This window comes from Salminus brasiliensis, chromosome 14, assembly GCF_030463535.1.
Source record: "Salminus brasiliensis chromosome 14, fSalBra1.hap2, whole genome shotgun sequence".
Lineage (NCBI taxonomy): Eukaryota > Metazoa > Chordata > Actinopteri > Characiformes > Bryconidae > Salminus > Salminus brasiliensis.
The window spans coordinates 30,272,326-30,297,477 of record NC_132891.1 but is presented as its reverse complement, the minus strand read 5'-3'; the positions used below and the strand labels follow the sequence as shown (position 1 = coordinate 30,297,477).

The 25,152-nt window shown below is 44.4% G+C and overlaps 1 protein-coding gene across 1 annotated transcript in view; it reads left to right on the top strand.

Annotated features, from left to right (window-relative positions):
- Nucleotides 1-25,152, top strand: part of hspg2 (heparan sulfate proteoglycan 2) — a 143,175-nt gene that overhangs the window by 46,662 nt on the left and 71,361 nt on the right. Inside the window, exons 4-19 of the mRNA XM_072696888.1 lie at nucleotides 9,031-9,140; nucleotides 10,016-10,074; nucleotides 10,156-10,316; nucleotides 13,598-13,723; nucleotides 14,761-14,943; nucleotides 15,062-15,181; nucleotides 16,040-16,171; nucleotides 17,767-17,911; nucleotides 19,491-19,642; nucleotides 20,785-20,925; nucleotides 21,069-21,235; nucleotides 23,061-23,240; nucleotides 23,884-24,080; nucleotides 24,185-24,332; nucleotides 24,549-24,676; nucleotides 25,041-25,127. Coding sequence (XP_072552989.1) covers nucleotides 9,031-9,140; nucleotides 10,016-10,074; nucleotides 10,156-10,316; nucleotides 13,598-13,723; nucleotides 14,761-14,943; nucleotides 15,062-15,181; nucleotides 16,040-16,171; nucleotides 17,767-17,911; nucleotides 19,491-19,642; nucleotides 20,785-20,925; nucleotides 21,069-21,235; nucleotides 23,061-23,240; nucleotides 23,884-24,080; nucleotides 24,185-24,332; nucleotides 24,549-24,676; nucleotides 25,041-25,127 — 2,236 coding nt within the window. The remainder of the gene's footprint in view (nucleotides 1-9,030; nucleotides 9,141-10,015; nucleotides 10,075-10,155; nucleotides 10,317-13,597; nucleotides 13,724-14,760; nucleotides 14,944-15,061; nucleotides 15,182-16,039; nucleotides 16,172-17,766; nucleotides 17,912-19,490; nucleotides 19,643-20,784; nucleotides 20,926-21,068; nucleotides 21,236-23,060; nucleotides 23,241-23,883; nucleotides 24,081-24,184; nucleotides 24,333-24,548; nucleotides 24,677-25,040; nucleotides 25,128-25,152) is intronic.

The following is a 25,152-nucleotide window of genomic DNA, read 5'->3' as shown; positions in this document are numbered from 1 at the left end:
TCTGTGAGTAAACAGTCATGCTGTAGTCCGGCAGGCAGGAAGGTGCTTGTTTGTCCAAATTTAAAGTCCACTGATTCCAGCTTGTTTTTGGTAGAATTCCACTGTCCTCTGTCCCCTCAGTCTGCTCATTACTTAATCACACCTGCAGATTAGGATATCCTCGACCATCCAGCTCTTTAAAACAGCTGGAATTCAAAGCTATGATCTCTAATCTCTTGACATTCAAGCAGTGTGCCATTCCAGAGCTGTGAAAGTACATAATTATGTGATGTTTTCAGGCCTGGGAGTGGTTTGGTGTAGAGGGGGGTCTCCTTGCTCTCAGACCCCTGACCAAGGAGGACTGTGAGATTCGAGCATATGATCTTCTGATAATTTGGGCATTCAGACAGTTCCTCCACCCTGTCCAGGGGTACTTTGTCTCGGGTACATTGACTCAGAGCAGTGTGTCCAACCCTCAAATACTTCCATGATGTCTCCAACCTGAGGGACTCTCTGCCATTCAGCTCAGGAGATCATGGGTTTGAATCCCAGCAATTCTAGTCTCTTGGCAATCAAGCAGTTTAAACTGACAAGCCACTCCAGAGCTGTAAAACGGCTTGATTGCATGATTTGTCCAGGCCTGGGGGCGGGTGGGTAGAGTGCTTCCTACTTTCAGTCTTGGAGTGCTGTGATATTGGAACTCATTATGTCCTGGTAACTGGGCACTTATACAGTCCCTTTACTGCCCCTAAGAGTTTCGAAAGGCAGCCCCTGGTCAGAATTGTCAGGTTTTCTTAGGGTACTATGAAAATGTATCATGAGTACATATATATCAATCCTGTAACTAGAATTGGAATAGCTGGAAACCTAAGGACAGAAGCCTACAGCCTAAGGCACAACAGGCTATAGCTGGGAGAGAGATGTGAACTCAAGGTGAAGTAAATATTAGCCAGCTAGTGCAAACTGGGACAAATGGGAATAAACATTGAATGTGGTCGCAATCCTTCTCTCTTAGACCACAGCCTGAGTGATCTGACTGTTATCCCATTACAGAGCATCCTGGGTGTGTTTACACCAGAGTTTCCATGCGGTCAGTGACATCCGAATGTGGTCCAGTCATGGAAAACGGATGTTGTTACAGGTTTTTTTTTTTAGACAAAACCAGCAACCCTATCAATAGATCTATTTTAGGTTAGTTAACAAACTAGCTAGTTTGCTCCAACTGCTCCAAGATACATGATGCTAATTGCTAGTGTATGAGCTACCATTTCTTGTTAGCTACATTAGCCTCATAGCTCCTGAGTAGTCTTGTCAGATTGACCTTATTTGGGAAAAAGAAATTTGTGGGGGTTTTTTTTTGTATTTTTTCGCCGAGCTCATGAGAGTGAAGTGAGGTCGCATTTGAGACGCATTCTTTTTGTTGCTCGCACCTGTTTCTGCTGAGACAGCTATTCAGAAAATCTGGACCTTCTGATCTTCAATTTCCCCTTTATATCTTTCCAGTCTCTTGTTCCATCAAAATAAAAATAAAACCCCTTCCTAACCCCTGCGTCTATTTTCACACTTCGAGCACTCGTGCTCTTCGGCCTTCCCACTCTGACCCAATGTCCCTAGCTTGTCCTCACATTCTCTCTGCTGAGGTCCAACAGTGGGTGAATAGGCTCCATTATTTTCTTTACTTAGCGTAGTCATAGTTTGGGATGTTGTTTTGTGTGAGGGATGAGGGCCTTATACCTTTTGGCGTCATTAGTTCTTGTATTTGTCTTCTGTATTCAAGATTTCTTGAATATGTTTCTTTGTGCTTTCAGAATGGTCTGCAGAAATGTCCCTGCGATCACCCTGAGGACCAGGTCATGGATTGAGGCTCCTCTTAATAAATTAACTTATCAAGCACAGTACTCCTTATTTATAATGGACACCTACCTTGTATTTATGTTCACTGGTTGCTTTATATGAACATATGAAATCTGCCTTTTTTTCACATTTTAATTTAAGCTGTGTTTGACCTGAGCATAGAAGCCAGATTTGTGGCTCTCTCAAAACACATTTATGAGATTAGCAGAGATTATCATAACCCCCTTAAGCATTTAGAGTTAATTAGGGTCTTGTTAATTGTCTTATGGTTATTTGTTGACTTTTACTTGTCAATTCGTTTTCTTTTGGTGCTGCAAATTAACCCACCTATTTGTAGCTCCCCCTGGCACTAGCAAAGCTCCCGGCACTAGGAGAGTAAGGACTTAACACCTCTCCTCTGATACATCTGAATCCAGCCACCGCCTCTTGCCTCTCCTCACTGCCACCAGTGTAGCATCGTCGGACAGCCCGACACACTCTGTGGAAAGCGTTGGGTCCCCTGCTCCGCCGCACCTGCTAACAGACTCCTGTATAGGCCAACATAGCTTCAAGAGTGATGTATGGAGAGAGCACCACTTACTCATTCGGAGATAGCATGGTCAGTTGTGCACTCTCAGACTATAGTGGTAGCGCATTCGACCGCTGAGCCCCTTTGGAGCCCAATTGGCTGAACCCAGTTTGACACTCTTGCTTTAGCTCATCTATTGTCACCCTTTACTCTGTCAATTATTTGGTCAAGTTTTTAATCACAGGACCATCTGCAGATGTTTACCATCTTGCAAGCTGGTCTGTGGTTAGAATCTGACCTTTGAAGAAGGCTATAGGGGAATGCTAACATAAATTGTGTATCAGCAGTTGAGCACAGCCCAGGTTCGAGCCCAGGTGACGCCACGGCCATTCGTGGGCTGGTGTCCCAGAGAGCACAGTAGGCCTTGGTTTCACTGAGCGGGTAGGATGGCATCACTCTGCACCATGCTAGCCAGTGCAGGTGTCGGTTAGCTGACGTAACGTACTTGACAATGTTCTCCTCCAAGTGGGTTCAGCCTTCCAATTATTATGTTGCATTAGAGGCAATCTGAAAAGGTTGGGGTTGACTGAAGCAGCCTGACTGCTTTGTTCTAAGGCTTATATCTGGTGGGACAAGCAGGTCTGGACCTAATCAATCATTCAGTGATATTCAGTTATTGATTTTGAGTTATTGAAACAGTAATTTCCATCTTCTGCAAAGTGTGATATTCCCAGTGAGTTGTGAGACATGTTGTTGTAGCATTAGCATGAAATTCCGTCAGCAGACAGAAGCATAATATGATCCCTGCTAAGGTTTGGTTTGTGGGATAATGGTGGGAAGCATTTTGCAATTCCCTAATGTGGATTTTGACATTTGCAACATTAGTGCTTGGGAATAGATCGGCTAATAACCCCTAAAAGCTCTGACCGAAACCATTCTGACAAGCCGCAGAATGACCGGGAAAAGCTGCTTCTAGTGTTTGACTGCCTCTCTACAGCACATCAAGGGCTCTTCTTGCAGGGGCTAAAGCCATTTAGTGTGAAATGCTCCCTCCCTTCATGTTCCCCTGTCCAACTGGTAGGAAAAAGACTTGTGGAGTTGGCTGAGGCATATGAGGCTGGTTTTGATCTTTCGCTCTCTTTCTCTTGTTTTCTTACTGTCCCTCCCTCCCTTTCATTCGGTGTGAAGGGATCTTGGGAAGAGATGGAGGAGGGCTCTGAAGGTCGAGTTGAAAGCGGCCTGCTGGAAAGGCCAAAGCAGCCGTGCTCCTCAATCAGCCCTTTGTGTGCCTGCAGTTCTGCCCAGGGGCTCGTCCCATAAAGCCTCCACAGTTCTGCTGTGCTGCTGTAGAGCTCAAACAAGTTTGGGAATTAATTTTTTTTTCCCCTTCCATGTTGACTCCAACCACCCCACTGCCTCCCCCTCCCCAGCCCATGTCCTTTAGGAGTTGGAGAAAGTTCGGCAGTGCTTGACCAGGGGATTTCCCGCATGGAAAAACTGAGCAGGAGCAAGACTAGAGTACAGATGCACAGTTTCCCTTAAGAGGTCGGAAAGGTGGTTAGCGAACTTCTGACCGTGCTGTTGAGAGTTCATGACGGCAGCTGACGGAGGTGTTCCGCTAGCTTCCGAAAAACCAGAATCGGAGGAGATTAAGGAATATTTGAGTAGATTCACATTGGCTGTATTAAGATTCTGATCCCTTCAGGCTCTTTTTAGGCACCTCATTGCACTATTTTTGGCTCCCAGGACTCATACAGTATTCTCACAGTGCAGTTCCCTCCTGTGCTTTCTCCACCCTTGCGATCATGTAAAATTGCCTGCTATCCATCTACAGACAAACATCTCAAAGACGTTGCTAGCGGCTAATTTGTTGGCTGAGTCAGAGGTGACTGGTCTTCTGTCTGTTACCGCAGCAAGCCTGTGCAAGAGACTAGACTAGCTCTAGCTCAGCGCCATAGCTTTAGTGGTGCTGCCGCGAGGCCGGACCTTAGCGTATCCTTGGAGTGGTCAGTGAGTCAGGCCTTGCATGTACGCTCCTCTTCTGCCTGCCTGTGTGGTTTTAAGACAGGAGTGCGATGTTGCGGTAACGCGACCTCTTCTTCTCAGGCTGCAGGATGGGGGAGGCAGGCCATCTTGTGCCAGTGTGAGGTGTAATTAGGGAAAACTGAGCTCTATTTGGAATCTACTCTCCCTGCGAAAAAGCCTCGGTGCTGGTTTGCGATGAAGTAGCGTGTACAGAGCAAATGGGTTTGACCATCTGGTGGTGCTGGGAGAGTAAATAGTCCATTGGTTTGCAGTGATTATGCCTTTTGACTGTTTTTGAATAGTTTACGGACTCCTAATTGAACACCTGCTTCAGCTCATCAGGCGTTCAGGAGCATCTGAACGGGAGACGCCGGCAGGAGATACGATTCAAGCAATAGGAGATTTATTGCAGCTGTTTTTTTTTCTCCACAGTTCAAAACAAGGTCTGTAAACAGTTATTGGGTCTAGAAAAAACAAATAAATTAATTCACAATATCATTTAAATTGTTGTAATATAAAGAAGTGCAATTCCTACTGGTGTCAATCAATTAAAAAGTTTAATAGCGTTAATTACAACAATATTCTCTGATTAATTCTGATTAATCACAAGTTAAAAGTCTAGCTAGGTGTAGTTTTGAGAACGAAGAAGCTCGGACACAGATGCTTCAGTTATTTTTGAATAGATAAATGGATGATCAGTCATTGGGCTGGATTGAGCTGAGAGCAGACAGAGAGAGATATGAGGTAGGTGTGAGAGAATGAGATTTTAGTTATGAGATTTAATCCATATTTCAGCATTAATGAAGTGTAATCTACCCTCTGAGCTCAGCAGTAGTGCCGCTGCGCTTATCATCACTAAATAAAACCGCTAATACGTCAGTAGGCTCTGTAGAGAGAGAGACCTACGTGAGGAAGTTGGGGCCAAACTTGGTAAGATGAGTAATTTGCATAAAAAAAATATTAACACGTCAAAGTTTGCAGATTAGCACTCATTCTGACCTTTGTGAGGTGTGCAGTGATTCATGTTAGAGAAACTTATTAAAAGCATGTTCTTTACATTGGAGGTCATGGAAACCATGCGGTTATGACGTCTACAAGCAAATATAGCCCTTTTATGTACTATACAAAATGAGCAGGTACAGTCTGTAAAATAAAAGTGCTACAAAAGGTTCTTTGAATGATGCCAAAAAAGAACCACCTTTGATTCCATAAAGAACCATTTTTGTAATAAAAAAGTGGCCTTTAAATTGATGAAGAACCTTTGCATCAAGAGAACATATTTGGGGTCATTTAAAGGTTCTTCACACTCTCGCATCTCTATGACAAACATGGTTCTTTATGGAACCAAAAGTGGTTCTTTTATGGTAACCATTGAAAGCGCCTTTGTTTTTATTATTAAAAGTCAGCCAGAGACTTTAGCCCAGCTTGAAGGTTGAATGTAGACAGTGATACTGGTGTTCCTGCAGCTACTAGTTCATGGCAAGGCCATTCCATGAGTTTAATGTTAATACACGTGTTTAAACCTATTTTTACCTTTATTCCATCCACTTTGTGCAGTGTTCCAGCTCCACTGGCAGCAAACCAGCCTCAGAGGGTGTTGCCACCACCACCATGCTTAACAGTTGGTTAACAGTGTTTTTGGATCAATGCCTCAATCTTTACTTCAAACATATTTGTCTCATCTTACCATAAAACTATCTCCAGAAGGTGTTTTCTTGGTCCATGTGGTTCAGCTCCAAGCCTTGAGCTTGAAGGTGTTGATTTTGGTGCTTTTCAAGAAAGGGGATTCTTTCTTGGTCAGTAGCCTCTTAATCAATAGTGGTGTAAATCTGGCTTAGCTGTAGACCGTGCCACCGGTGTTCCAGCATCTACCATTTCAAGGTCTTGATGGTCCAAAACAATTTCCTGTCAGCTGAGGGTGACTGAACTTCCACTACACCTTTTTTGTTTGTTTGTTTGTTTGTTTGTTTTTGGTCAGTGCCAGTATGCAGTTATCGGATGATTTGATTATGTTTATTAAATAATTTATTTATTTATTTGATGGTTTACAGTTGGCAAGTTAGCCAGCTTGCGGACTCCACCAAAATGGAGGATGGGCACTAACTTGCTTTTGGCTTTAGGGCAAAACATTTATCTCAGAACTCTCGTAAAACAGTGCATCACACATCAGGTAGTGTATTCATAACCCTTTCATGTCATAACTCATTAAACTTCAGACATCTGGTTCCAGTCACCTTCACTTTTAACTATTTTTTGGTTCGTTTCTCCAGATCAGAGAATTTCACATCAAACCACTTTAAATTACTTCATTTTTTCTTACATATTAATGATTGAATTATACTTTTTAAATAAGTATTTAATAACTCATATAATAAGTATTAACCTTTAGGTAATGTCGAGAATGCTGCTCCAGAGAACACTTTTGGGCTTTTTTATTTTCCATCAGTCGAGGTTAATCATCATCTTCCCTTCCACCAAGCTATCAGTCAGACCTGTTGTAAGCTCAGACTAGTTTGCAGAAAACATGGCTTCCCATGGCAGTAGCAGCTAGCTGTTAAAAAAAAGAAAAAGAAAAAAAGAGCACAAATATTGACTTCCTCGCCCTCAGTTTGGCCATCTCAAACCAGAAGCAGGCCCGAACCCACCCTGAGGAGGTGTTGGCATGTGAATGAGAATGGGACACCCAGAGGGCTGCGGCTATTTAAAGCTTACATATGTGCGAAAGGGTTAATCCGTGATAAATTGTACAGGAAGGAATACCTATTCTGAGTAGTTAGAAGGTCTGTACAGCACGTCCTTTTTTCACCACTGCGGCCTATTATGGAGTTGTGACTGCTCTGCTAGGCTGTCTAGGTAAAGCTCTAAAACAGCCTAGGGCCTGCCGGCTGGCCAAAAGGGTTATTATAACTTCTATTAGTAGTTGAACTGTACTATCAGGGCAATCGCACCAGGGGTCACTTTAATCGAACCAAAGCTGACAAGTGTAAACACCCCCTAAGAAACTTATCTGGGTCAATAAAACACAGTTATGTGGCGGATTAAGATCAGTGATGCCTTATTTACAACAATATACATAATCTCAAGTCAAGTCAAAATAAAGTCAAAGCAGCTTTACATAATTAGTAATTAGTAAAAGACAGAGACAAAAAAGAAATAACGTAAGAAGACATGAAGGATCCAAGACCCCCAGTGAGCAGCCAACGGCAACAGTGGCAATGAAAAACTCCCTCCGAGCTGGAGGAAGAAACCTTAGGAGGAACCAAGACTCACAAGGGGGACCTGACCCGTCCTCCTCTGATCAGAACTATTTAAACATTAATGATAAAAGTTACCAAACCGTCTAAACTGTTGAACTGCTCTGATCATTAACCATATTAATCATGGTGTAGATAGTTAATAGTGGTGATATTAATAGTGGCAGATAGTTAGTTACGAGTCCATTTAGGTTTTAACATGGTCATTATGTAGGTAGCAGTGGTAGGAGGGTGTGCCGCCGGTCTGGCATGGGTGGTGGTAGGTGGGGGGCCTGATGGTCGGACAGGTAGGTGGCAGCTGGTCTGACGCAGGTAGAGGGGACATCAGCGGGCAATCTTCCAGCAGGTCGGGCTGGGTGGCAGTTTACTGGGAGAAGGTAAAGAGAGAGAGTTAGTTCTGAGAGGATTTTATGGAGAGCAGAGAATGTTGAGCAGTACCAGAGTGTGTCTGACGACTCCGGCAGGTCTGACTATAACCGCCTAAGTAAGAAGGAAAACCAAATAAAAAGATCAGTGATGCTACAACGCTACTACAACGCTATTACATGCTTACTGTACATTAACTGTAACATGGATGGTACACCAGTTCACAGGGTTGTAGACTTTACCCCCCTTTACTGCAGAACCAGCCTCTACTTGTCTGGGAAGGGTTTGCACTAGATGTTGGAACATGAGGGTTAGCTCTGAAGCATCAGTGAGGGAATGTTGGATGATTAGCTCTGACTCAGATTCTTCTCCAACTCATCCCAAAGGTATTTGGATGAAACCCCATCAGTCTAGAGACCAGTGCTGGGGGCTTTACATCTGTCTAGCTGACTCTTGGCATTGGGTGTGGTGACCTTAGGCTCATCTAGACTCTCGAGTCAGCGGTTGGTTCCACGTTACGCAGTGCATTTGAGGACCTATTCCACCTTGCAGGTAGCATGAGCTGATTCTTCCGTATCACACATGTGCAGAGCACCCCACCCATGCTCCTGCCCAAACGTAGCAGGACCCTGCTAATGGCATGTTTGAGTTTCATAAGGGAACGTTAAACCCCGCCTCCACATTCACTCAGTGCTTACTCTGACCCATTCATTCATCCATTCAGTTCATCATTCAAAGCCTGGAGATTTGACTCTAAATTAGATATTGAACTTGATGCACACGGGTGTATTGTGCAATGTGTGCTGTGGCTGTGGTCGGTGGCCTGTTTCAAAGACCCAAAGCACTCTCCATGAACCGATTCTATGGTTTTTTTTTGATGGCTGTTGGTGCAGTTGGTTACCAAAGTGCCACAAAAGAGAGGCAGCTGAAAAATTTGAGCCTCTGTGTCTTTGGTGCTGGTGCAAATTCCCATATAGCCTTCACTCATAACCCAGACTTGTTTACGGCTCAGTCTGACCGTGCTTCTCCTTCTCTCTCTTGCAGTCTACTTCCGGGCACTGGTGAACTTCACAGACTCATTCACGTACGGGCCGGAGCTGGACGATATTGACTCCGAAGCTTTCCTGGAAATCTCGGCGGCTGTCGTCGACACGGTACTCCTTTTCCTCCCTGATGTCCAATGTGAATGTTTGTGTGGTTCTGAGGATCATAAACAGTCATCATTTATTTTTCATGACCATATTCCAACCTTTATTTAGTCTAATAAAATAAAATAGTACTCCGACTCAGCTCAAAGTACTCAGACACATCTAAGCCCCGCCCATTCCAAGTTATAAGGAGTGTTTCAGCCAGCTTTTTTGAATCAGGCATAGTGCAGGGCATCGTTTGTCAGTCTTAAAGCCACAGTCACTAAAACAGATTTCTTAATTTACAGCCTGAGGTGTAAATTAGGGCTGGGCGATATGGTAAAAATGCTATATCACAATATTTAAAGACTTTTTTTTCACGATGCACGATATCACAGACTAAATACATCAGTAACGATACATTCTGATAAACTACTATTCAGATCCTCTCCCGTACTGAATAGTGAGTGATTTGTATTAAACATCTACTGCTCTTCATCTAATTAAACCAGTCTAATTACAGTTAGTGATAAAACCTGCAGCTGATCAGTGTTTATTAAGCACTGACAGTATCCTAAATATGCTTAGAAAAGCATATTGTTATCACGATAACACAATTTATCACGATATGATAAAATATCGTCATATTGCCCAGCTCTAGTGTAAATGGTCATGTAAAAATGATTCTATTTTTGGTCATTATAATGAACAAAAGATTTTGAAACTTTATAATTTCCTTAATTGTAAACATGAAAACATTTTAGTTGCAAAATTGCATATTAATGTGTCCCTTTTTTTTTTTTTTAACATTGTGGCTTAATGTGCGCCATCAGTTCTAAGCTATGAAACGAGACAGTAGCATACAGTTCCTGAAGGCTTGATGCTGTTTCTTTCTTCCACAGCTTGAGTCTGACTACAACAAAATCCCAGGAATCCAGACCGTCAATGTCGTCCTCATCAAGTAAAGATCATTCGTCTCTTACTCATGTTGCTTTTTCTGTGGCCAGTTGTTAAAACTTCCACCTCGCTTGTTTTCTTATAGGACAATCGGTAAAGATGTGTTTGTGGAGCTGGACGTGGGCTCGGACAACAACCCCAACGAGGCGCAGATCAGAGATGTGCTTTATTCTGTGGTCAGTGAAGGAACCATCGCCTCCTACGTAACTTCTGTCCGGGGCTTCCAGTTCAGACGCCTCGGAGAAGGTAAGAACAACCTGGAGTGACTGGAAACCTTGATTTTACCTGCGGTTACAATACATCCCGTCAGAATCCCGTCAGAATCCCGTTAGCCCACATTATCATGATATAACTTTTTCTCCCAATTCGGTACTGCCAGTTAACCCACCCCCATAGCGCTAGCAGTGCTCCCGACACTAGGAGGGTAAGGACCTCACCCATGTCTCCTCCAGTATATGCAAAGCCAGCCACCTCCTCTTTTCGAACTGTTGCCGGTGTGCCATCGCCAGGCAGCCGGCACGCTCTGAGGAGTGCCAGCGCCACCGCACCAGCTAACAGACGCCTGTGCAGGCCAATATCACTTAAGAGGGATAAGGGGAAAGACTGGCATCTGCTCTCTTGAACTGGTGGTGGCATGGATTGTGATTCGAACTCCACCCTCCCCGGCTGTAATGGTAGCGCATGAGGCCGCTGAGCCACTCGGAGCCTATTATCATTATTATTGTGGTTATCGTTGTCATGAGTGTTTTAGTAATTAGCTGATAGAAGCTAATTAGTTGGAGCAGGACAAGCATTAGATTTGGACTACAAGACTTGTAAATCAAGGTTGTTCACCTCAGCACAGTAGCTTTATTAAAAGGCTTAATTCAGCCTAATTACAGCTTAATGATGTACTAATTAGCAACCAGTTCATTACCAGCTTCTGCCTTTGAGGCTTAATAAGGTCAGTAAAGTGCACTGTAAATTCTTACTGGTTACTGCTTAACAGTGCAGTAATAAGCATCATGTTATTACTGGCTAATGCCTTGTTAGTGCATTTCAAAGGCAGTATAATGTCCCCCTAATGACTTAATAAGGCTTAATAACAGCAATACAGAGGCACTGAGAATTTTACAGCATTATAATGTAGTAATAGCCAGCCTGTTAATTACCAACCCACTGTCTTGTTAAGGATTAATAAGCGATTTATAAGACATTTTAATGAATCCCAGCTGTGTTTTAGAGCAATACATGTGAGCTGGAAGATGATTAGTTTACCTAGCCACCGCTTCATAAGGTCATGTTAATTAGCATCATGTTAACTACTGCTTTAAAAATGTACCTTATAAAAAAGCTTAATGCGGTAAGGTGGTGCTTATGCTTATAATGCAGTAATAAGTGTCCTGTTAAGTTCATCTACTGCTTTATTAAGACCTTATAAGTACATCACAGGTCCATTAAAATGCTCCATTAAAAAAAGGCAGGGTGCTACCAGATGTTTGACCCCCCCCACACACACACATCTTTTCGACTCCACCACATCTCCTATGATGTTAGACGGCAGAGTGTTTTTATGGATGATCTTTGTGTCTGGTTTATAGCTGATGTCCATGTGGAGCCTCTATCCTCGCCAGGTTTGTACCACGCCATGCCTTCTGCATGGAGCTTGTGGAGTGCAGCCCTTCTCACTTGTCAGAACCTTTGCAAGGACACCTCAGAGAGTGTAGTGGATTTGACGAGGAATGGACCTTCTCATGCATGTCTGCACCCAGATATCTTGACTCAGTGTTGGGCGAGAGGAGACTGCCTGAGATGCTTTGCATGCTTGGCCTCATTTGATTCAGTTATGCTGAAATCCCATGAATGCCGCTTTCCTGTAGTATCGTGCTAGCGCGATAGCGGTAGGCTGTATCTCGAGTAGCTAGCAAGGCATGTCGAATGGCCTTCAGCCTGATGACTTGGATCCACATAGCTGCGTTGTATTGTGGCTTTCCTTGAGTGTGATAGGCTTGTTAAAATGTCTTGAAAGAGAGTGCATGCCTTGTGGCAAAGGTCAAAAAGTCGAGCTGTGCTAAACTGCACTCTCTAGAATGGTAAATAAAGGTGCTACAATAAAAAGGTTCTTTGAGCATTGCCATAAAAGAATCACTGCTTCTATGTTCAGCAAAGAAGCATGTTTGTTAAAGCCTTTAGAAGACCTTTAGGATTTTTTTCCTTTATTTTGATCTTAAGATAAAACCCTGCCTGTTCTTCACTCAGAGATGGGTAGAATAGCCTAAGGTAGATTAACCTGATACTTCAGTAGAGAAGCCTGATTCTTCAGGATTACTGCTTTGCCCCTTTCCCAAGTTCTTCTTTTTTTGCATGTCTGTCACATTTAAATGTTTCCATTTATCCAACTAATATGACTGGAAGATAAAGACAACATACGTAGACATACAGTGCATTTTTTAAATGTTATTTCCATTCCTTAAAGATCTAAAACCTTTATCTAATCATATTTACAAACCAATGGAAAAATGTATTTGCCTCTCTAAACCCAAAACTTGATTGTGCCACCCTTGATAGTAACTTTCACATCACTGTAAAGTCGATTTTTGTTTTAATTCAGCTATACTGAAGGGTTCTCCAGAATGAGCTGCCTCTTTAAGGCCTTTCCACAGCATCTCAATGAGATTTAAGTCTGGACTTTGACTTGAGCACTCCAAAACCTTAGGTTTGTTTCTTTTGAGCCATCCAGAGATAAGCCTGCTTGTGGACTTTGGACCATTGTCCTGCTGCATAACCCAACTGCACTTGAGTTTTACATCCTTACAAACTGATGGGTCAACATTCTCATTCAGGATCTTCTGACCAAGAGTAGAATTCATGGTTCTTTCAGTTATAACATGTCATCAAGGCCCTGTAGAAGCACAGCAGCCCCATATAATTACACTACCACCACCATGTGATGATGAGACAAGGACAGAACGTTTTGGAAGACTTGGCTCCCATTATTATACGTATCTGGCGTAAAGCTCCTTAACACCCTGCATTCCACCATAAGAACATGAAGAACCTCATACCAACAAGTCAAGTTACAAGTCTATGGTATGATTGGTTGGATGATCTGGAACATTTAAATGTGAAAAATGTGCAAAGAATATTGAAGAAGCTAGGCAAGTAAAACTGGACCACATCCAGCATCTGTACGTTTTGGTGCTTTAGTTAGTCTCCTTTTAGGGTCAATTTAAAAAAGCTTAAAAGTGTGAGCTATACCAACAGCACAGTGAGTTCTGGTACTGCAACAAGAATACATAATGAAATCAAGCGCTAAAATTCAAATATCATAAAGTACTTTAACATAACTGAATACATGCAGCTAGTTACAACCCACCTCTGCCCTTAGATACTTCATCACAGCCTTTGGAAAACTCTGAAAGTTTGCTATGCCTGTGTGTGTGTGTTGGGTATGGTGAGCATGATGATATGATTATATTATGGGATGCTATGATCTGACATAGTATTGTTTCTCCCTCCTTTGCACTGACCGACTATGACCCTGTCAGTGAAGCCCCCTCCGCTGATCTGCCAGGAGGAGGAATTCAGTTGTGATAACGGTATGTGTATCCCCGTGGACAAAGTGTGTGACAAGAGGCTGGACTGTGAAGACGGGAGCGACGAGGAGAACTGTGGTGAGTAGAAAGCCTCTGTTTAGACTGGGTAAACTCCATGGGATACCTACCTCTGCTACTCTCCTGTCTCTCGTGCTTGCTCTCTCTCTCTCTCTCTCTCTCTCGCTCTCTCTCTCTCTCTCTCTCTCTCTCGCTCTCTCTCTCGCTCTCTATCGCAAACTTGTTCTTGGTCATTGTTGCTCGCACTCCCCATTGGAAACGCTCACTCCTGGTCCCTCTCACTTGCTCTCGCTCTCTATTGCAAACTCTCGCTCTGGGGCTCTCTCGCTCTCACTCTCGCTCTTTGTCTCTCTCATTCTTGCTTTTCATAGCAAATTCTCACTTCTCTTGCGCTTGCTGTTGCTCATCATTGCGAACTCTCACTCTTGCAATCTCTCACTTCTTATCTCTCTTGCTCTTGCTCTCTATCACAAACTTTCACTTCTTATCTCTGTTGCTTCTGCTCTCGCTCTCTATTGCAGTTTTCTCGCTCCTGGCCTGTCTTGCTCTTGCTCTTGCCTTTGTTGCAGTGTTTCACATTTGCTCTCATGCTCTATTGCAAACTCTTACTTCGTATCTCTCATGCTCTTGCTCTTGCTTCATTGCAAATCTCTCACTATTGCTCTCGCTCGCTTTCACTCCTCTCTCTTTTGTGCACATGCTTTCGCCCTTGCTTTCTCTCTCATGCTCTCTCGCTCTCTCTCTCTCTCTTTCTCTTTCACTCTGTGTCTGTCTCTCTCTCACATAACTTGCATGGTGTTGCATGTTGTGCCTATAATAAATAGATCAATTTTTCAATTAATGAATAAAAAGTCTTTCAAAAAATAGTTCTACACCAAGGCAGGCACATATTTACAGAGAGAAGATTGGTGGCAGTCTAAGCCCAATGTTTGTTAGCAATGTTAGCGTAGCATTTCACGTTCAAACAAAGAAACCACTGGCTCTTAAGTCTGTAGGGTCAGTGGCCAAAACTAATAACGGCCAAAGTCCCCTTAATTACACAGTGCAGTGATTGCGCTGGCTCTGCGTAATCTCAGCTTTATTGTGTTCACTGCCAGCTCCTGACGTCCTTACAACAACAACCACTCGTCCCACGACCACGGTGGAGCGCAGACCCGTACCGGGCCCCGGCCCATGTCGTGGCGACCAGGCCATGTGCCAGAACGGAGAGTGCATATCCCGGGACTACCTGTGTGATGGAGAGAGAGACTGCAGTGATGGCAGTGATGAGCTCAAGTGTGGTAAGAGCTTAAATAAGCAGTGTGCACATGACCCCTCATTGTGGTATTAGTGAAGGAAGGTATGGTGTGTGTATATATGAGTCAGACATTGTGTTTGAGTGTGTGTCTGATTTCTCAGGAACTCCCTCCCCTTGTGAACCCAACGAGTTTAAGTGCAAGAATGGCCGCTGTGCGCTTAAACTGTGGCGCTGCGATGGAGACAACGACTGCAAAGACAACTCTGATGAGATGGACTGCCGTGAGTTACGCTGCCTTTTCTCAAATTTCGTTTCTGCCCTAAAATATTAGCATGTAAATATTGTACACTGTAAGCTGGGACACTTTTGGTAAGCTAAGGGCAAAGCTTCAGTCTACATATTGCCAGACCCCCTGCCTCACCCAGCATCACTAGCGCAGCATTAGCATCGCTACTGTGCTGGCCGCCAGCCTCATCCAGCATTGCTATCGCTGTTGTTTACATATATGAACTGGGCCTTACACAGTTAAGCATTGCTGGGCCCTGTCCAGCATGGCTTCTGCGGCATTAGCATCGCTGCCATGGTGTTAGCATTGTCACAGTAGCATTAGAACAGATAACCTGCTATATTCAGTCCACAACCACCTTTAATGTATGTTGGGCTCATTGTCCTGTTGGACCACCCAGTTGTGTCACGTTTCAACAATCTAGCTGATGGTTTGAGTTTAAGCTGAAGAATTCTAAGGTAGTCCTTCTTCTTCCGTAGCAAAACTACCCCCCGTTGCTACCACCACCATGCTTATCAGTTGGGCTTATCAGTGTTCCTGCCGTTGAATGCACTGAGTATATGTGTGTTGATCAAGCCATAAGGGCTGTCAAACAAGCCCAATATGTATAATACGCTTTGGAATTTTCTGCACCAAACTATATAACAACTTATTTTCTCTATAATAAGCAAATGTGTTAATGCAGTGTTTAGTAATGGCTTTTAACTTGATGGTCAGTCTTCTGTTTTTTTTTTTCTTCTATGCCTGTTTGTTTGTGTCCCTCTGTAGCTTTGACCTATAAGACTTGGTGTACCAGTAAGGTTATTGTATTGTCTCTGAGGTGTAATAAAGCTTCTCTGTCCGGTATGTGCAGCTGTGAAAAGGCCAGGGGACACGTGCGCTCCGGAGCAGTTTGTGTGTCTGAGCGACCGCGCCTGCATTCCTGCCAGCTATCAGTGCGACGAGGAGCCTGACTGCGCTGACCGCTCGGATGAGTATGGCTGTGGTAAGGCTCTCAAAGTACCTAAGACGCTGTCACTATGGCCAGAATATCACAAATTCGAATTCTGGGTCTTGCTGCTTCACCTTAAGGAAGGGATTGGCCATGCTCTCTCTTAACTGCCATTGTGATGTTCAGAGCTGGGGATCCAGCGCATGCCTCCAAGCACGTTAGTTGCGTAGTGATGCTACACTGGCGGCAGTTCGAAAAGAGGCGTGGCTTGTCCTCACCCTGCTAGCGTCAGGAGTTGATGGGGAAGTCAACTCAGCTGCTTCAGCTAAATTTGTTAAAAATTGGTTAAAAATTAAAAATACATTTTATTTAGTCTGTATATGGAAACTAAGCTGCAAAAAAACGAGTGGTGTCCCAAATGAAGTACATTTACAGTGCCTGTCCATCAGCCACGCTAAGGACTGTTTCAACCTGAACAACCCCTCACAATAGAGTCCAACATTTTTCCAAAAGTTTGTGGACACCCCAATTTAAAGAATAAGTTCAGCTACTTTAAATTGCACCCATTGCTGGCATAGATGTGCAAATGCGCACACACAGATCTTGTCTTGTCCCTGAACCTATTGGCACCATGCTCCATCCAGTACGTTTTTCGTGTTGAATTAGGGAGCTGAATTAGGGAGATTATCCAACATCCTGACCTCACTAACGCTCTTGTCGATGAACGCAATCAGATTTTCACAGCTGTGCTCCAAAATGTAATAGAAAGCTGCCTTCTCTGCACAGTAAAGTTAGTTACTCCAACAAAAGCAGGATAGATGTTTTTTTTTGTTTTTGTTTTTGTTTTTTTAATACCCTTGATTTTAGAAGAAAGTATGAATGAGAAGGTGTCCCAATACTTATGTCCATATAGTGCAGTGTGTTTTGAAAATCACTTTAATACTCAATATACTGCATGGCCTTGTCTATACCTTGGAACGTCTCACGACAGCTGACATTAACCTACATTTAAGGCGAAATCTAACATTTCCTCCTAAAGGCCTTTTAAAAGGTGACTTTTGTCACTTTTGAGGTCATTTCACCTTAGAAAGTCTTTTCAGTGGTTATTAAAGGTTTATGTTGGTGATGTATAGGGGCCCAAATGTTGGCCTCCAGTAAAGTGTTGCCAATATGTATTTTAGAATAAATTATAATGGATTATAATAAATCTTACAGCCTATCGTTTATATCAGAACTGTGCTATTTTTAACAAAAGCTTACTTCAGTTTCTTTTGCCAAGGATTGTGTTGATGCCACACATTTCATCCATTAATCTGATTTGCTCACCCGCTGTTGTTTTTAAGCTTCAAACATCTCCTTTATTAAAGCTCCCCCCAGTCTGTGACCTGCAGCTTGTTTCTGTGGCTGCTTGGCCGATCCCGCCGAGTGAGCTCGCCAAATATAACTCTGTCACACACCACCAATTTGGGCTAAGGAGGTGCCCTGGATGTCTATAGGCCTGTTTGAGTTTTTCTGTGTGTGTGTGTGTGTGGGAGAGACCGAGGGAGTGAGCGAGTGAGAGAGAGTCTTATTAGTAGTTCAGAGTGTGTCTGATAGCTGCTCATGGGAGAAAATGAATTGATAGTTGTTTTCTTCTCATTATCTTTAAGCCCCTCCCACTGTGACCAGCCCCCCAGAAGAGTCCGTCACAGCAGCGCGAGGGGACACGGTGACCTTCACTTGCAAAGCTGTTGGCGTGCCCACCCCCATCATTACTTGGAGACTTAATTGGGGGCACATTCCAGGCAGCAACAGGTATGTTGTTAGGTGACCTTGCCCTGCCTGACCCAGATGGACGACAGACTGACTTTCTAATTCTAATATAGCCACCACCTGGCATATCATAAGAACTGTCTTGCAGCCTCCTAACAACCACCCAGCAACCCCCTAGCAACCACTGAGCAATCACATAGCAACCACTTGCCAGCAACCCTTAAAGCAATCACTTGGGAAACCAAATGTGTAGCAATCACATAGCAACACTCTAGTAACCACTACATAACTCCATTGCCATTACCTAGTAAACCTATAGCACCCACCTAGCAACCACTTGGCAACACCATACTTTCAACCACCTAACGACATTATAGCAATTATTTAGCAACCACCTAACATACCAAAGCATCTGCTTTGCATCAACCTAGGATATCATATCAACTGTCTGGCAACCACCTGGCAACACCATAGCAACTACTTAGCAACACTACAGAAACCATCTATCAACACTGTAACACCTGTCTAGCAACCACTTAGCAACACCATTACAACAATCTAACAACATTATAGAAACCACCAAGCAATGCCATAGCAACCACCTAGCAACACTATAGCCACCACCTATAAGCACTATAGCACCCTTTTTTTTAATAACCACCTAGCAACACCATAGAAACGATCTAACAACATCTTAGCCTCAAAACAACCCTTACCTCAAATGAAGTGACTAGCTACACTCTAGCTACAAGGCTAATGTGGCTAACGGGTAGTTGAAACCCCACCAGTGTTCCCCACTCTTGCCTCGAACCACACTGAGTGGTTAGGTCATCTCAGGCAGACTTGCTTATGTGGTTTCTGACACTGCAGGTTATTTAGTTTACTCAGTTAACATTGCTTCATTTTTTAAAATAGAAACCACACACGCAAACTGCATGACTGAGATGACTTGCTGAAGTATTCCTTTTAAGGTGCGACTAACAGTGAAGGCGGGTTTGGCAGGGCTTTACTGCATGGTAATTTTATTATGAGCGTGCTCTGACGTCCCTTTGTTCACCTTTCCGTATGAGTAAATAAAAACAATGCCTCATGCTTCTAAATGAGGTCTGGAGAGACCTTCAGCCTTTTTGGAACTGTATAACTGATCCATGAGTATAATTAAAACCAGACAGCAGTGTGTGTGTGTGTGTGTTTTTTTTGTCTGGCAAAGGACCTGTGGAGTTGTCCCATGTCCAATCACTCCGTCCCACAAAAAGAAAAGCTGTTGGGCTGCTCCTTTGCTCTGATTATTTACGAACAGCTCTGCTTGATTTGTGCTTTACAGTGTCCTCGCCTTGTGTATAATCACTCACAGTCTCATGCATTTCTGTCACACCCCTAACCCTCAGTTGCAGCTCTTCATTTTCACATTCCATGTCTGGGTTGCTCTTGTCAGAGAAGGCAGGGAAAGAAATCCTGCATTGTTTATGTTCTTCCTCCGTCCAAATAAACATTACTCAGTGGTTTAATCCGTTGGAAAGCCACCGAGAAATTGCTTTTTATCTCATAACAGGTTGAGCCAAGCAAACCGATCCTGCCTAAAACAGTGCCTCTCTCTCTCTTGCTCTCTATCCTTTGGTAGGATCTCGATGACCAGCGAGAATGGACAGGGGACGCTGACCATCCGGGATGTGAAGGAGGGAGATCAGGGGGCGTACACCTGTGAGGCCATAAATGCTAAAGGGCTGGTGTTTGCGATTCCAGACGGAGTGTTGACCCTCACTCGTGTACCAAGTAAGCCAGCTCAAGCCAGCTCTTTCATTACGCTAACAGCTTCACACTCAGTCATTAGGCCCTAAAGTTAAAGTGGGCTAAAGTTATTATCCATGTTTACACAACGTCGCTCCGTAAATCAGCTCAAATCACCTGGATTTCAGTTCAATGATCGCTACATCCAGCCTGTTTTTTGTGAGAACAGTGACATTAGACCAGAACGTCTAAAGTTCTACAGAGGTTCTAGCAAAGGGAAACCCGGTCATGAACCCGGTTACAAAGCACCCAGATTACACCAGCTAAACGAGGAAGTGCCTTTATTGACGGTTTTACTTGCAGTTTAGACCTTCCCGCATCACATGATGTCTCCAGGCTGGGAGACTTGGACAATAGAGCTCTGAGCCCTTTGACCTTATGGTCTCTTTATACTTGATGAGCAGCAGTTAGACTGTAGGGCCACTCAAGAACTGTGAAAGTACACTACATAAAAACACAGTTCTGAGTAAATATACTCTTGGCATGGATTTTCAGTCCTAGAGTGGTGCAGTTGTATGCTGAATTCGTTTGAATCCCATTAAAAAAAAATCACAGTCCCCCATGGTCAGGCGTCCGAGAATAAGAAGGCCCCCCCCATGTGATGGGGGAGATCTTACCTGTTGTAGCTCATTAACGATCCGCGCCAAGAGCCCTTCGAGCTTCAAGTACGGCTCGGCTCGACCCGCCATTCCTCAAAATCCACGGAAGACAAGCGTCCAGGCTTTTTTCTGTCCTGGCACCAAAGTGGTGGAACGAACTTCCCCTGGGTGTGAGTGGTCTCCTTACTGACTTGTGTTTAGTAGAGTCTAAACTTAGAGGAATCTTTGAATTATTAGTCTATTCAAACTAGCTGAGGTTTTTCTTGGGTAAATAGCAAAGCACTTTTGTAAGTCACTCTGGATAAGAGTGTCTGCTAAATGCTGTAAATGTAATAAACTGTTTTTAAGGCTTAACTCAGTATGTACTTGAGATGCAGAAGTAGAAAAAAAAATGTGAATCAGGAGAACTGTAGACTAAACACTCTGTCATCAGTTACCTTATCATTCAAGTTTCAAGTACTTCTAAGGATCACAATCTGTTGTCTGACAGTTGACCAGGCTGTGACCGTGTCTCTGCTTTGTCCGCAGGCAACTGTCCAGAGGGCCACTTTAACATCGGTGGCCGCTGTGTTCTCTGCTTCTGCTTCGGCATCACCAAGAACTGCCAGAGCACCGGCCGCTATCGCAACCAGATATCCCTGCGCTTCACTGAGGAGGAAGACTTCAAAGGTATCAGATAGACACAGAAATGACTGAAGAGTGCCGGTTCCTCCTTTGTCACCAACATTGTTTAAAGTTCAGTCTGTGCTATAAGCAATTTTTAGTTGTTTTTTAATATTACTTACTATAATATTACTTTTTTTTTTTTATAGGAGTGAACGTCTCTTACCCCATTCGGCCAGGCTCTCCCCCTCCTCTCACGTCCACCCAGATAATGATCAACCCGGATGAGGAGGAGTTTCAGCTGGTGGACCTGTCCCGACGCTTCCTGGACCTGGACTCTCATTGGACTCTGCCACGGCAGTTTCTGGGCAACAAGGTGGTTTCTTTTCTTTGTTTTCTGCCCCCCCACCCCCGCTTTTGCACCACATAGAGCAGCCTCGGTACATACATGGTCCAACTACCAAAGCATTATGATCACCCATGGCAAATTGAACAGTCAGTCGGTCTAGTAGTCCCTGAGTTGGATGTAGAAGAAATGGGCAGATGTCATGACCTGAGCCACTTTGACAGGAGCAACCGGCAGGTCTTGTGGGGGGCCCCAGGTCATCACAGCAGTGGTCCCAGGACAGTCCATGAACTAGTAACATGGTGTTGATGAATAAGGGCATCGAAGGCTTTTCCTTCTCGTCCAAACCGGCAGAAAGGCTACTGTAGCACAAGTCACAAATGTTTAATAACTCAGGATCTCGGCATGTTTCTCCAAACACAGTACATCGCCCTCTGCTGTTTATAGGGCTGCATAGCATCAGAACACTGAGACTAGCCATGCTAACCCCTGTCTATCACTGGACGCTTAGAAGTGATCCTTAAAGCTGTAGAAGGGGTTTGCCTGGTCCGATTAGTTCTGCTTTCTTTTACATCATGTGGAACCACTGGTCCTGAAGGACCTCCTGCCCTGCACATTTTAATGTTTACCCTGCTCCCACCAGCCCTGAGCCAGCTAATCAGATAATTAACCAGCCCTTCCTGAGTTGGGGGTAGTGCGTTTGGGCAGGAAACCACCACAATATGCAGGGCAGAGGACCACTCTTGTGGACTGCTGGGTATGTGTCTGCGTTTACCCGTGAGATCTGCTGGGACAATAAGCTGAGTCTGTGGAGGACTTCAAGGATCTGTTGGACTTAAAGAAACATCTTGGTGTCAGAGTCCACAGGGCACATTCTGAGGTCTCCCTGTAGAGTCGCAACCAAACCATTAGGCGGGTGATACAACTACCAAAGCATTATGACCACTTATAGATGAGGCAAATGATTCTCATAATAATGGCACATGTCAAGGTCTGGGATATCTGTTATCTGGTAACTGAACAGTCGGTCGGTCTCGTAGTCAGTATGTTGGGTGTAGAAGGAATGGGCAGATGTCATGACCTGAGCCTCTTGTTGATCTGCACAAGAGGACCATGCTTTATGGAATGATTTACAAAGAGTTATAAATCCAGTAGAAAATCTGACTTATAAAATGTGATTGAACTTTAATCGATCTATACAGTTGTATTGCCACCTTTATTTATTGAAGCCCCAGCTCGGATACATCAGCCAACAAACGCCTGTGCCAGCCAGCATCACAATAGGAGTAATGAGAGGAGAGAGTGCCATCTACCCACCCATTGAGAGCATGGCCAGTTGTGCTCTCTGAGGCTCTGGCTGCTGATGGCGAAGCAGCAAGACCCGAGATAGTGTCGCTCTTTGACAAGGCCAACCGGCAGGGCTAATGCAGGCCCCTGGTCATCACAGCAGTGGTCCCAGGACAGTCCATAAACTGGTAACAGAGTGTTGAATGTCCAAGGCTCATTGATGAATGAGGGTCAAACTGACAGAAAGGCTACTGTAGCACTTGTAATGTATGTTCAAGTAAAAGGATATCCCAAACATTTTCTTTGGGATCAGATCCAGCTACAATGTAAAATTGGTGTTTTGGGACAAAACTAATAACCACCATTTTGTTAGATTTCTATGTTTTACACCATGTGAAACTTTAAGCTTCCCTTTCTATTGAATGTCTGTGTGTCAATGTCTCCTAATAAGTGGACCAATAGAAATGGATCCAGTTATTACAGAATTTGTCCATAAACCTTTGGCTTTTTTTCCTTAACAAGTTGTTAATGTGGGGACTGTGTGTTTGTGTATGTGTGTGGGGACTAGGTGGACTCGTATGGCGGATTTCTGAGGTATAAGGTGAGCTACTCACTGCAGAGGGATGGCTCGGAGCCCGAGAATAAGCCTGATGTCGTTCTGAGGGGAAGCGGTCAGAGACTGATCTACCGGCGTGCCCCTGCGACCTCACCTGACATCAAAAATGAGAGAGAGATCCTGTTTACTGAGGTCAGTGAATTCGCACAGACGGAAAATGAATTAGAACCTACATGCTTTTCATAGATAGGACAAAACCCAGATGTTCCAGATGTTGATCTGCACAAGAGGACCATGCTTTATGGAATGATTTACAAAGAGTTATAAATCCAGTAGAAAATCTGACTTATAAAATGTGATTGAACTTTAATCGATCTATACAGTTGTATTGCCACCTTTATTTATTGGAGCCCCAGCTCGGATACATCAGCAAACAAACGCCTGTGCCAGCCAGCATCACAATAAGAGTAATGAGAGGAGAGAGTGCCATCTACCCACCCATAGAGAGCATGGCCAGTTGTGCTCTCTGAGGCTCTGGCTGCTGATGGCAAAGCAGCAAGACCCGAGATAGTGTCGGTGTCTTAGTCTGGCCTTTAGGTACTTTGAGAGCATAATGGGAATGATTGTGAGAGAGAGCGCCATCTACCCACCCAGCTAAAGCATGGCCAGTTGTGCTCTCTCTGGCTCCGGCTGCTAATGGCAAAGCAGCAAGACCCCGGATTCTACCTCAGAATCCTCTGGTCATAGTCTCAGCGTCTTAGTCTGCTGAGCCACTCAGATCAGTGCCTTTTTAATGTCACTTTTGGTCTCATCTTTAAACTATATCCCGTTGTAGGAGAACTGGCAGCATACATCTGGGCGGTCAGTGACCCGCGAGGAGCTCATGATGACCCTTGCCAACCTGGAGAGCATTGGCATCCGCACCATCTATGATAATCGCATGGTCAGCGTAGGCCTGAGTGACATCGTCATGGATACCACCAGCGTGGAGTTCAGCCTGCAGGGCCAACCTAAAAATGTAGAGGAGTGCAGGTCAGCGTTATCTCCTGCCCCTGCACTCGGAAAAGGGTCGGCACACAGTTTAGCTGGCAGGGATACTGACTGAAGTTAATGCTGCTGTGTAATGTGTCTCTTAGGTGCCCACCTGGTTACTCTGGCCTGTCCTGTGAGACGTGCTCCTCTGGGTTTGAGCGAGTGCCTGGAGGCCCCTACCTGGGCACCTGCGCCGGCTGCAACTGCCACGGCCACGCCAGTGCCTGCGATCCTGTCAGCGGACACTGCCTGGTACAGTTATCTCTGATTAGAGACATTTCAGCACATTATTCCAGCTCCAGCGGCAGTAGTGTATACACTCAAGTGACCATGCTCTCTCTCTCTCTCTCTCTCTCTCTCTCTCTCTCTCTCTCTCTCTCTCTCTCTCTCTCTCTCTCTCTCTCTCATGGTATCTCTTGCTCACTCCCCCTCTTTCTTTCATGCTATCTCACACTCTCTCGCTCTCAGAGTTGTCAGCACGACACAGAAGGACCCCAGTGTGACAAGTGCCGTCCTGGGTATTTCGGCGACCCCAGTCGGGGCCGGCATGACGACTGTAAGCCCTGCCCCTGTCCCTACGCAGAGACATCTCGCAGGTGAGGGCTTACACTCTAGTCCAGTCACACAGAGACTGGAGTATCAGGACCCTTTCCTGTACTGATGACGGAAGACCACCTCCTTTCAGAGATATCACCATCCTCATCTTTATTAGAAAGACCCACCTTAATTACTATGCCACTGTGACATTAGCTTAGCACAGCAGTGCTGCTGGAGTGTGGTTCACCATCCAGCACTTTCCCACCAAGAACAATCTTAACATACCTTAAGCAGTGTAGGCGTTTCTAATAAAGTGGCCAGGGTGGTATAGTATTTTACTCCCTACAGGTACTTATAATGTATTCTTGATTATAACAGCATGGAGAAAATGCTCTAATACCATGTGTCTGTGTGTGTGAACAGATTTTCTGATACCTGCTTCCTCGATGTGGACGGCCAGGCCACGTGTGACGCCTGCAGACCAGGTTATACAGGCCGGCGCTGTGAGAAGTAAGAGCTGAAATGCCCCTCAGAA